General features: G+C 34.2%; 1 protein-coding gene across 1 annotated transcript; it reads right to left on the bottom strand.

Moving 5' to 3' along the window:
- Positions 1 to 2,595: 2,595 nt before the first annotated feature.
- On the bottom strand, positions 2,596 to 3,534 carry LOC110318998 (olfactory receptor 1030-like). The gene has a single exon (XM_021194370.1). The coding sequence runs from the start codon at positions 3,532 to 3,534 to the stop codon at positions 2,596 to 2,598; it is 939 nt and encodes a 312-aa protein (XP_021050029.1).
- Between the last annotated feature and the right edge of the window lie 8,899 nt (positions 3,535 to 12,433).

Raw genomic sequence — 12,433 nt, 5'->3', positions numbered from 1 at the left:
GTAAGAATGATGAATCAAAGGACTCATTACTTATTTTAGCTTGTGTTAAATATCTTTATTTTTAATTGTTTGTTATTATTTGTATGTAAATAGTAATGGCTGCTGATAAGGGGTCCAAGGGGTGAGGCCCCTATGAGTTTATCCAATGCTAAGAGGTCAGTCCTGAAATCATATACTTACAAGCAACACGAAATCAACTTACAAGTTATATTTGTATATTGATGTTTCCCCAACTTAGAGTAATGGGGATCAAGCTGATTAATTTGGTGTTAAATTAAAGCTGACTTTAATTAAATTTAATGGGAGGATCCAGGGAAATATCAGAGGCAGTATAAGAAAAGTAGCTAACTGTGGCCTTCTCATCTCCTTCTTGTCTCAACATGAGCATGCTAAGGTCTCCTTGTTCATACAAAGTGAACTCTTCCCTCGGTAGTTCTTGAAGAAGAAAATAGCATGAAATGTTCTTTCTAGTACCAGCATTTAATGGTTCTGTAACCAGTAGCCACTGTCCTTGCTCCCTGGGGCCTCAAAATGGGAATTTTTTTCTGACATAAGCCCTATTGATTTCTCTTTATTTGAGTTTTTAAGATCTTCTTTGTTCACATTCATTATTGGATACACTTAAGATCAGACAATAGAGAACATTGTTTTAATGCTATGACTCCAATCTGGACACATGAGTGACACACAATATGTATTTAATAGACATTACAATGATGTAAAAATGTCACAATGACTATTTTTCTATTTTGAAAAATGTTTGAGGTGTTTCTGGCTTGCCATTTGTAGAAGTGATAGGGACAAACGAATCATTCTCCATCTGTGTCCTGACATAGTTGAGAGTCATATGACAGTCAAGTGTTATAATTATTGACAATATGGCAGGCATCTAAAAGTTTGACCATGTTGCTTAGGAATGACTTTCTTTTCTGACCCGCTGTATTGGCATCACCTAGATACAGCAAAGCAAACATTAAATATTCAATACCAAGTATTGCAATCTCTTGCAAAGGCAAGAATGCAAAGTGAAGAAAACAAGTGCTATTGGCCAGAGTACTAGCCGGCAAAGTATTGACAACATGCAAAAAATGTGGAGATGTTCATAGACTGTAAATCCAAAGCAGCAGCACTTTTTCAGAGATGCATATTTAGAGTTGTATGAAGTATATCTGCTGAATTTCATATCATCAGAAAAGCAGAATATACAATTGTTCCTTCAGAAGAGAACAGATACATATCTGTGAATAGATGGTATATGGACAGGGACAGAGACTATATGTGCAAAAGAGCACCTAAATGAATTAGTGTGTATAAGTCTACCAATTTTAATGAAATTTTCTACTGCAAAAGAGAATGACCAATTCCTTTCTGTGAAGTTTGAAATCTAGCAAAGCTATGTTCTATTAATTAATTATTAATTAATATGTGGATATATAAACAGGTAGCTACTGAGGTAATTCCACAGAGAGACTAGAGACTGACAAGCTTTTATTGCAAGAAATAGGGACAGAAACATCAGAGAGAACTTCTATTTCAAAAACAATTTAACAATACGTGGAATTCTCATAGAAATGACTTAAATTTATAAGGATAGGCTTTATATTGTTGGCTGCGAGCTATAAATTGTTTCAAATTAAACAAATCCAATCTTAATAAATTGACCATAATTGGTGAATAGCACCTTAACTGTGTGTGGAATATAATTTTCTAAGTACAAACAGTGTAATAAGGTGAAATATGAGTCATTTGTATATGTAAAATAATAACATGCTGTGCTAGAAATATGACACAGACGTTAGGTACTCCGATGCTCTTAATAAGGACCTGGGCAAAACTCCCATCACACTCGTAATACGCAGAACCCATCTGTTAACAGTATACTATAAAAATAGACAAAGGATGGGCTCATATCACAACAGAAGTCTAAAATTCACACACAAATGAGACAATTAAAATATGGGCTTTACACAAAATAGCTGTATATTAATATACCTAAAGAATCAAATTACTACTTATTTGCAAATACTAGACAATGGTAATAAAAAAGTAAAGGAGCAGAGGCTCACTGATGGGAGTGCATACTTAACAGCAGATGAACACTAAACGCTCCTAGTGGAAATGTGACATTTCTGTCAAGATATATATATATATATATATATATATATATATATATATATATATATATGCATAAAGGTTCAATCAGATGAATAAAATCATTTGAAAGTGCTATCTTAGAGTAATGATATGAGATATATCTCTGAAATTTTATGTTAACACATATAAAAAAATCTTAAAAAGAAAGAACTGACCTACTGTGGTTAGAAAATTTCAGACACATAAATAAAGGAACTTACTACCAAAACATTTGGCAATTCTACTTTTGCTAAAATAGCTTCCATGTACCATTATAGAGTAATAACAATATGTCTGTTCAGTTTTAGATTTCATTTTTATTCACTCATCAAGATAGCATACACTGCTGTGATATATATCATTTCTGAGAGACAGAAATTAAAATAAAAATTGGCAGAAAGTAATTTGGTAATTTAAAATGCCCATTGGTTTAGAGAGCAAAGGTGCTGCAAACCTATCAATTTACTTCAAGAATACTTCCTTCTTAACAACTTTCCTTATTGCACTTTTCACATCTTTGTTTCTGAGACTATAGATCAAGGGGTTCAACATTGGACTTACAAAGATATAAAAGACAGCCACAATTTTCCCCTGCTCTACAGACTTCTCAGAAGGAGGCCTGAGGTACATACAAAACAAAGTCCCATAAAAAACAGTGACAGCTACCAGATGGGATCCACAAGTAGAGAAGGCCTTGCGCCTCCCTTCTGCAGAACGGATTCGCAAAATGGCTATAAAGATGAAAATGTAGGAGATGAGGATAATGGTGAGAGAACAAGTGAGGTTGGATCCTGCCACCACAAACATAGCAGTTTCTTTAACATAAGTATCTGAGCAAGCAAGGACCATGAGTGGTGGGTCTGCACAGTAGAAGTGATTGATCTCATTGGGTCCACAAAAGGTTAAACGAAGCATCAGGATGGTCTGTGCCAGGCCATTTGCAAATCCATAAATGTATGGTGCAGCTACAAGCGAGAGGCAGACACTTCTGGACATTTTGCTAGTGTATAACAAGGGCTTGCAGATGGCCATGTAGCGATCATAAGCCATCACTGTTAGCATATAGTAATCTGTGATCACCAGGGCAATAAAAAAGTGAAACTGTATGAAGCAGCCTATGAAGGAAATGGTTTTTCTCTTTGATAAAAAATTAACCAACATCTGAGGAGNNACANTGGTGGCATAACAGAGATCTACAAAGGAGAGATGGCTGAGGAAGAAGTACATGGGTGTGTGAAGCTTGCTGTCACTTCTGATTAAGAAGATCATGCTCACGTTACCAATCACTGTGATGAGGTAGATGAGTAGGAATACCACAAAGAGCACAGGCTGAAGCTCTGCTCGATCTGTCAGTCCCAGCAAAACAAACTCGGTCACTGCTGTGTAGTTTTTCTTTAACATTTTGCCTTACTGACATCAAACAAGGCCTGTAAATTAAACAAAATTGTATTTGGATTGCTTTTCATTTACTCATTATTCCCATCATGTTATCTAGTTTATTTTTTGACTTTTCTCAAACTGTTAAGGTAAGTAATAATAAGAAATAGCCTAATAATAATTTGACTGATGTTATAAATATCTAGAATTATAGAGAAATGGTGATAGATAACAGAAAGATAGATGGCTTAGCTGTAGTTAAATTACATGGAGATAAATGTAAGATTGATCAGTAAATAGCTAGATGGGTAAATTAGCTAGAAAGATAGATGAATAAATTATAGATAGATAGATAGATAGATAGATAGATAGATAGATAGATAGACAGATAGACAGATAGATAGACAGATGATAGGTAGGTAGATAGATGAAAGAGAGATGGATGATAGATAAAAGAGAGAAAGATACATATGTTATAGATAGACTAAATAGAAAGATAGATAGATAGATAGATAGATAGATAGATAGATAGATAGATCATTAGATAATGGATGATAGAAAATGTAACTTTTAAGAATGATGTTCTAAGACTTTTCCTGCAAGTATTTATCACATTGCTCATGATTTCTCTGAACATATGGATATAAATGTTATATGTGAATTTAGAAAACTGAAGGTATACTAAGTGTATAGACTTATGACATCAAGACTTCTTCACATGCCCCTCTTAACTCTCATGATGGTTTTTCCAGCTAAGTTTCTCCTCATCTTTATCCACTGAAAGTAATACTTTATCAACAAATATTTCTTAATTGTAATACACTATTCAAATTTTCACTGGCTCAGTACATTTTGCTCATAATTCATGTGAGAGAATAAAATGGACCTTATTCATTTCATGTATACAAAATATATGTATGACTACACTCCATGAGTAATGAACACACACACATGTTTAGTATACTTAATGGACATACCTTGGTAGTATTCAGTGTTCATGATGGACTGATGTTGAAGGCAAGCAAACACTGCATATCTGAAGCTTCTGGTGAAACAGTGGCGGAAAATGTGACAATGTAGAGAAGGAAATACTGACTTTGTTATGACACTACTAATTATAACGCTTAAATGTTTTAATAAATATAGAAGAATCAATATAGTTTCCTTACTATAAATCATCAGAAATAATAGCCATATTAACTACATAATGTGGTACCATGTATGCTATTCTGAATTATGTATCTTACCATTTAGGCAGAGTGAATGTGAATGTGGAAAGAATCACCCAAAATAGAAATCCTCATTAAGTGATATACACACACTTAAGATGCTATAGGATATGGTCCTTATTTATAAAGACAATAACAATAGAAGCAATTCACTTTGCAAAGTGTTTTTGTTAATTGACATATAAAATTTATTTATTCCAGCATTCCATTTTGCATTCCGGGACTTTAGAAAGGTTAATTAGGATAATAAGATACAAAACAAATTCAAATACTAAGATTCAAAATATTCAATATCTTTCCTCATTTTCCCCTTTACTATAAGGAAACTTAAGTAATGAAAGCTATGAGAGTTCTTTGTTGTATACACAGTTCTTTAAGAAGAAGGCCTTAATTTTGAGAAAAAAAATATCCAACAATATACAAAACATCTGAATATTTGTGAAGGGCATAAGTGCATCTGATTATACCAGGCCGGTCACTCTTGAAATTTACTGTACCTTGAAAATATCTCACACTTGTGCTTGCTATATGACTCAATTCTCCAAAGTAATTATATAATGTACCTTCATTGAATGTACCCCTGATTAATTCTAAGTAATCAATAAAGTTTAGTAATTAATGGTGTCCAATTTTCTAGCCAAATGGTTGTAAAAATTATGACAGGGTTTTTATTGTAGGGTAATATTGTGAAGTCAAAAGGAATTCCAAAGATTACTGTCTGCCACTCCTGCTAAGGCAAATGAGAATAAACATATAAATACTGAGAGTCAACAGAATGCAAACCCGCCTAGGTACAGGCACTCTGCTCCCTGAACTTAAATCTTAGATCCTCTTGTTGCTAGTTATATGTGTTTAGTGACTCATTAATATCATTGTGTCTTAATTTTCTAACCCATAAAAATCATTTCACACATAAATTAATTCTATGTGAAGAAGCTATTTCAGGAAAATTAACATATGCCAAATACTTAAAATATTTGTTGAAGCCACTAGAATCATGATGGAGATTAGAGGCTCTGAGCAAGATTCAGAATCAACACATAGATTCTTTAAGGACAAAGGCTGTGGCTTTTATATGGCTATAAATACAACAATATCTAGATAAGTGTTTTCCTATCGGGAGTAGACAATTCTGATAGATAGTAATGTGCTCTTTGGTCTGTCTATATATTATCCAAGTATATACCTCTAGGCCATTTGTCTGTGAGTATCTTAGCCAAAGAAGACTAGTAGTGATTCAATATGATTGATTGTTAATTCAGAAATCTAGGCTACAAATCAATTTATTTTATCAATTAAGATGTTTTTTCCTCTTCCAAACTTTAAATGAACCATAGGTATCCTACCTGAAGAAGCAGAGTAAGTTCACAATGACAGCATTCATATGCAGACAGATAAGATTTTTATAAGAAAATTGTTTCAGAGGGACCAAATCCCTATGGTTCAGTTATTTCTTGCCAGAAGTGATTAGTATTATAAATAAGCTCTGAGTATGGTAAATTTATTGATAACTTGAGTTTAACTGTTCAAATCATAGAGGAATCAAATCTCTAAGGAATGGTAAAGCAATGGGATTTATAATTTATTTTTGTTTATAAAGAATATTTTTATACTTTTGTCTTGGGTAAGCTCCACTTTCCTTGTTTACAATCTCTAAAATGTTGTCACTCACAGGAAAAAGAGAAAGTTTTAGAATCTAAAAAACATGAACATCAGCTAATTTTTCTCAAGTTTCGGCTATCTACTGATTCTAAGACTGGTATTTACTTGTTTTGGTGAAAATAAAGACTTTAATATCTTACAGATAATGTAAACATGGTAACAATCTACACTAGGTTTTTTTTGACACCTTCCTGTCTTTTCCTTATCAGCAACTGGCCTGCAGAGTTCCTTTGCTATTCTGCTTCACTCTTCTCATATTTGCTAATGAAAGGAACCAGTAAGATGTCAGTAAAGAGGAGGGGAGAGGAGAAGCTCCATGTTTCTTTTCATCCCATTTGTGGTCCACCATAAGATGCTAGCACAGTCAGGGGTTTCTAAACACTCAGCAAGAGATATATGACAGAGAAGAAAGTGACATGGGATTGCATTTTTGTTTCTTGGGTGTTGTTGTTGTTGTTGTTGTTGTTGTTGTTGTTGTTGTTGAAGGCTTAACAGAGGCCAGGCCAGAGTGACATTCAATAGGTTCTTAGTAAATGTGGTAGTGGAGGCAATGACAGTCATAATAATGATTTTTGGTTTTGTTAAATGTTCAGGATATTTCCTTGTTCGTCATAGTTGAGGATAAAAAAGAGATTTTTGTTTAATGTGTATGTGTCTTCCATGGCATCCCCGAAGGCCAAAAGAGGAAGATGAGTCCTTATATTTTAACATTATCAGTTAAAAAGAATGAAAAGAAGAGCTCATAACATAAATATCCATATTTAATTTTCCCATTTGAATAAATCTTTTGGTGGAAGGTGAAAGAGCTTACTTTAATTAAATGAAGATCATGCTGATATAGCTATCTATCCTAGGTATCCATCCTCAGTTTCCATTGCTATGCCTTATTTTTCATTTTTAAAGAAACAAAGGCAAGATTTTTATTGAAAAGACGTCACTTTGGTAAATGCCAAATCCATAGAGTGTACATTATGAAGAAAACGTGTGGTACCATCATCTCATGCTGATACGAGATTTTTCTTTTCCTTTTCAGCTTGTTAGATTTTCAGCATTTATTTTATTTCCTTTATTTTTACATTTTTATTTTTATGTGTATGGGTGTTTTTGACTGCTTAATTATATGTCCAGCATGTGTGAGTACACCTTAAAAGCCTGAAGAGAAAGGATCCCTTGGAGCTGAAGTTACAGAAGGTTGTAAGCACCTGGCACAGGTGATGGGAACCAGACACATGTCTTTCCATGAGCAATGAGTCCTCTTAATTGCTTAGTCATGGCTCCAGCCCCTAAATTATTTCTTAAAGAAAGCAAAGCAAACTGATGTCATGGTAAATTTCAATCTATCTATCTATCTATCTATCTATCTATCTATCTATCTATCTATCTTTCTATCTATCTATATCGGGATACTAGTGTGGCTTATTATTAACACACAATACTGTTAATACAAATTATACATTATCTTTCTCTGTTTTGAAATGAGAGCTATATCTGAGATTTGAAAGTATGAGGCAGATGGTAAGAGTTCTGTTTATTAGTGAACTTTAATTATTCTAAGCAATTAGCTACTTTTAATGATGCGATGAGGCAATGTGCTGAGGATAGATAATGTAAATGGAAGCAAGGTTATGTAATTTGCATCCAGCTACCACATCCTCCCATTTGTTAAATCCTTCTGTAGACATTAACGTTTTTGATATGTAATTCTCTTGACTCCTCACAACTTTATGTATTAATTTTTTTGAGAAATAATTTGATTAACACATAGTAAAGTATTTATTCTTGGTTTTTAAAAAAAGAAAGCTATACGTAGAAGGCAGATATTATATTTGCTGAGAGTATTGAAAGGAATTTTAAGTTTGACCTTGTTTAGTGATGATTTCTTCATCTCTTCTATGAAATACTATTATTGTGTTAAAGAACAATAGTATGACTCTTCTTCCTTCTCTTTTCAGGATTGTGACTAACCCATGTTTTCTCATCAATAACATAGGAAAAGAGGAGAGCTTTAACATACAAGTAGCTTCAAATCTCATTGCTACTAATGTAAGAACCTAACGAGTACGGAGAAGGTTCAGGAATACATTCTCCTCAAAGTCAGATGCTCCTTTATATTCATCTTTGTATCATACTATTAACTCCCTTGTGTCTATTTATTTTGCACAGAAACATATAAATCATATTGATTTCCTTGTCCTTTGCCTACATGGCCATATATCACCTCCATGATATTTTAAGTAACTCACAAATGATTTTTTTTTTTACAAATGAAGATGATTACAGTTGTCAAAAACCCATAAAACCCAAAATATGTATCAATGATACTTTTGAAGATATGAGGAGAAATATTTTATTAAAATTGTGAAAATTTTATTAATTATTTTCCTAAAATAAAAGATTTTGAGAGAGATGTGAATAAAAGTCTATGAATCAATAAAAAGCAAGTGGATTTCCTGGCCACATTTTGTCTTGTGGAGAATTCTCAATCTGATATTAGGTCCCATACTTATATCCTTAGTGGTGTTGAATGTTACCTCCTCATAGGTGATCTCCATATGAATATAATGCATTCTTCTGTCAGGGTATTTTCCAAGTAATACCTAAGAGGATAGCATTTTGATTTGAAACCTATCTCTTGCTGTCTTTTACAAAAGCACTTAATTACCCTAAATTCTTTTTTATCTGTAAGAAACAAATTGTACTTTCTATCATCTAGCACTGCTAATGCTATACTTTTGACTCACACACACACACACACACACACCAATGGGTATTCCATGTTAAGTGCCTAATGCCTTAGTCACTGGTATATAAAATAACTGGTGAGATAATGTTACTTGTCACACTAATTTCAAATATTCATCATAATTAATTATACAAAAAATATGAAACTAATATCTGCCATTGTTTGTTTTCCTGCTGAAAGCAGTTTTCAACAGCTGTTCACCAGTTCAAAAAAGCTGCCATTCTGTTAATCATCCTGAGTGAGAACAAAAAGTGACACCCAAAGTTAAGTTAATTAAGTAATCTTTATTTACTAAGCATAACACTGACTCTCCAAAGTGGGGCTTGAGAGTACAGTGTTAGTTAAATTTTAGTCTTACTTCTATAAGGAAAAAGTATAAACAAGGAGTTTTGTAACACCAGCATTTCACAAGTGAATTTTATAGAGGCAGATAGCAGATAAGATTATTTGAGAGGTTATCTGGTAGGAACATCTCAAGGTTCCTTGACAGAACTCATTATTTTATTGGGGTAGAAAATGTGTGACTCAAACTTGAATTTTGTAGCAAATAGAAACAATTTACTTTGACCTTATAACAAAATGACCATTTATCCTAAGATGAAATCAGTCTAGTCCATCAGTTCCTTCTTATAACTACAGTAGTACCCACTGAGTTGAACAGAAAAGGAGTAAAACTGAAAAGGGTGGATGATTACAGTAAATATGAGATAAGTAGTCTGTCCAAAATAAAATAAGCAGAATCTACAAATGATTTTTCAATAGTTGTAAATTTAAATACAGCAAGATTTCATAATGCCATTTTGTTCTCTGAGTCTATTCACTGCCAATTGTTCCCTTCTGTTCCTCCTCTCTTACTAATTTCCCTACATTCCAAACTTAGATACTTTCTATATCAAGGCCATAATTGTTTGTGTGTGTGTGTGTGTGTGTGTGTGTGTGTGTGTGTGTGTGTGTAATTTCAAACATGAAAAGCATATTTATTATTTCAGTGTTGGAATTATTTTTGCAGAATTGTCAACAATAGGTCACTTAGAATAAAGCTCATAAGCAAATTCAATTTAAGAGTTTAGTAATTCAAAATGTGTTAGGATGTGCTATAGCGATATCTCAGTGGTTAAAAGAATGTATTCTTGCAGAACACCTTCTGGCTTTAAAAAAAACAAGTCCTTTTCTCATAGAATACATCTGGACCACAATTTCCCCTCCCTCCATTCCTCCCAATCCCCTCTCCATGTCTCCACTCCCCCAGATCCACTCCTCCATTTACCTTCAGAAGTGAACAGGCTTCCTAGAGATGCCACCTAAACATGGCATAGCATGTTATAATAAATACTAGGCACTCAAGAATGGATTAGAAACCAAGAAAGGGGAAACAGGTCCCAAGATCAAGCAAAAGAGTCAGATAAAACCCAACTCTCACCTATAGGAGTCCCATAAGAACACCGAGCTACACAACCATACCATATATTCAGAAGACCTAGTGCACACACGCACAGGCTTCTGTGGTGGTTGCTTTAGTCTCTGTGAGCCTGTATGAGCACTGCTTAGTTGCTTAGTTGCTTCTGTGGGCCCTTTTCTCATGGTGCCCTTGAACTTTCTGACTCCAACAATCCTTTGTCTCCTTTTTCTGCATCATTCCCCAACTACCCCTGTCTCCAAGAGAATGCACTCCCTACCCCTAGGCCTCCACACTCCCTGGGAGCTCAAGTCTCTCAAGGGTTAGGGTGGTCTTCTCCCACTGAGGTCAGAACAGGCAGTCCTCTGCTATGTATATGTCAGGGACTTGTATGCTGCCTGGTTGGTGGCTCTGTGTCTGAGCAACCTCAGGGGTACACGCTAGTTGAGACTGCTAATCTTCCTATGGGGTTGCCCTCCTCCTCAGCTTCTTCGAACTTTTCCCTAATCCAACCTCAGGGGTCCTCTATTTCAGTCCAATGGTTAGGTGTAAGTAAACAAAACAAAATAAACAAAAAACTTTCCGTCCCAGGCTAAAACAGTCCTGTCTGGCATAACTTTAAATGCTCTCTGAGAAGTATGCCTGGTAATAACAGTACAATATTTTTCCTTTTCTGTACACCAGATTACTGTTTTACATGTTTTATTTCATCTGAAAATAATGAGCATATCATCAGAATAATGGCATGACTTGCAAGGATAGTCTCTATCCTGTCAGACCAGTTGCTGTTGAACCAATTATGACTTAAAACAGCTTGCACATGGAAAAACAAACAGTTCCGTCGGAAATAAATACCTGTTTTTAAAAACTTTCCATTCTGTCTTCTAATGTACCTGATTTTTATCTCCCTACTGTCATCCACTATAATAAGTATGTCACAAGGTCATGTGTCTCTTTTGGCTCTACCAAAGTCTTCATGGGGATTATTGGCTTAAGGAGTCTGTTATGTGAAGTTAACTCTGTGGTACAACAGGCATAAGCTCATAGATTCTCTTCCTCATAAAGAGTACCATCAATGACAAAAATCTCAACTAGGAACTTTTAAAATAATCTAAATCTGAAAATCACTTTACTGTGATTACTCAATAAGTTGTTGGATTGCCAAAGTAGTATATGTCAGGGTACTTTGGGATATCTTGTCCTTAGATAAATCATACTATAGAAAGCAGCATATATATATATATATATATATATATATATATATATATATATATATATACACATATTCACTTTGACATGTCTGTTGTTGTTTTCTTTGTTCTACTCATGTTTAGGCAGTTATTTTGTGAGATTTTTATGGAGTATATTCTGACTTGGAACTAGGATCATATACTAGGAGGCATGATCTCACAGCAAGCTCCCTGGTCCTCTGGGCCTTCCACGATATACCCTGAGCCATAGATGCAGGAGATTTTTCTGTAAATCTATCATTTTTGAACTGGGTTCTACAACTCTGTATGCTGATAAGCATGATTTTGTGAAACCATCACTGTCTGCTTCAAGCCCTCAACCTAATACAAAGAACCACAGCAACTAAGGGATGTTGAAGTCAGTGTATATTGTCTTTTCCAGGGAAGAATGCATTGCTTGGTTATCCAAGACAAAATGGTCAGTCCTGAAAACACAAATCAATTAACAGTATACAGACTGAGCAGGTTAGTTATCTAAGAATTAATAAAATTAGCCATGCATTTGAAAAAAAGCATAAGCATATACTGGGGGAGTTGATGGAGAGAGGAAAGGGAAGGGGAAAATGATCTAATTATATTGTGGTTCCATATCTATATCTATATCTATATCTATATATGGAACCACTATATATATATATATATA

This window comes from Mus pahari, chromosome 3 (genome assembly GCF_900095145.1).
Source record: "Mus pahari chromosome 3, PAHARI_EIJ_v1.1, whole genome shotgun sequence".
NCBI classification, from domain to species: Eukaryota; Metazoa; Chordata; class Mammalia; order Rodentia; family Muridae; genus Mus; species Mus pahari.
Note: the sequence above shows the minus strand (reverse complement) of the source record. Positions and strands in the feature narration are given on the sequence as shown.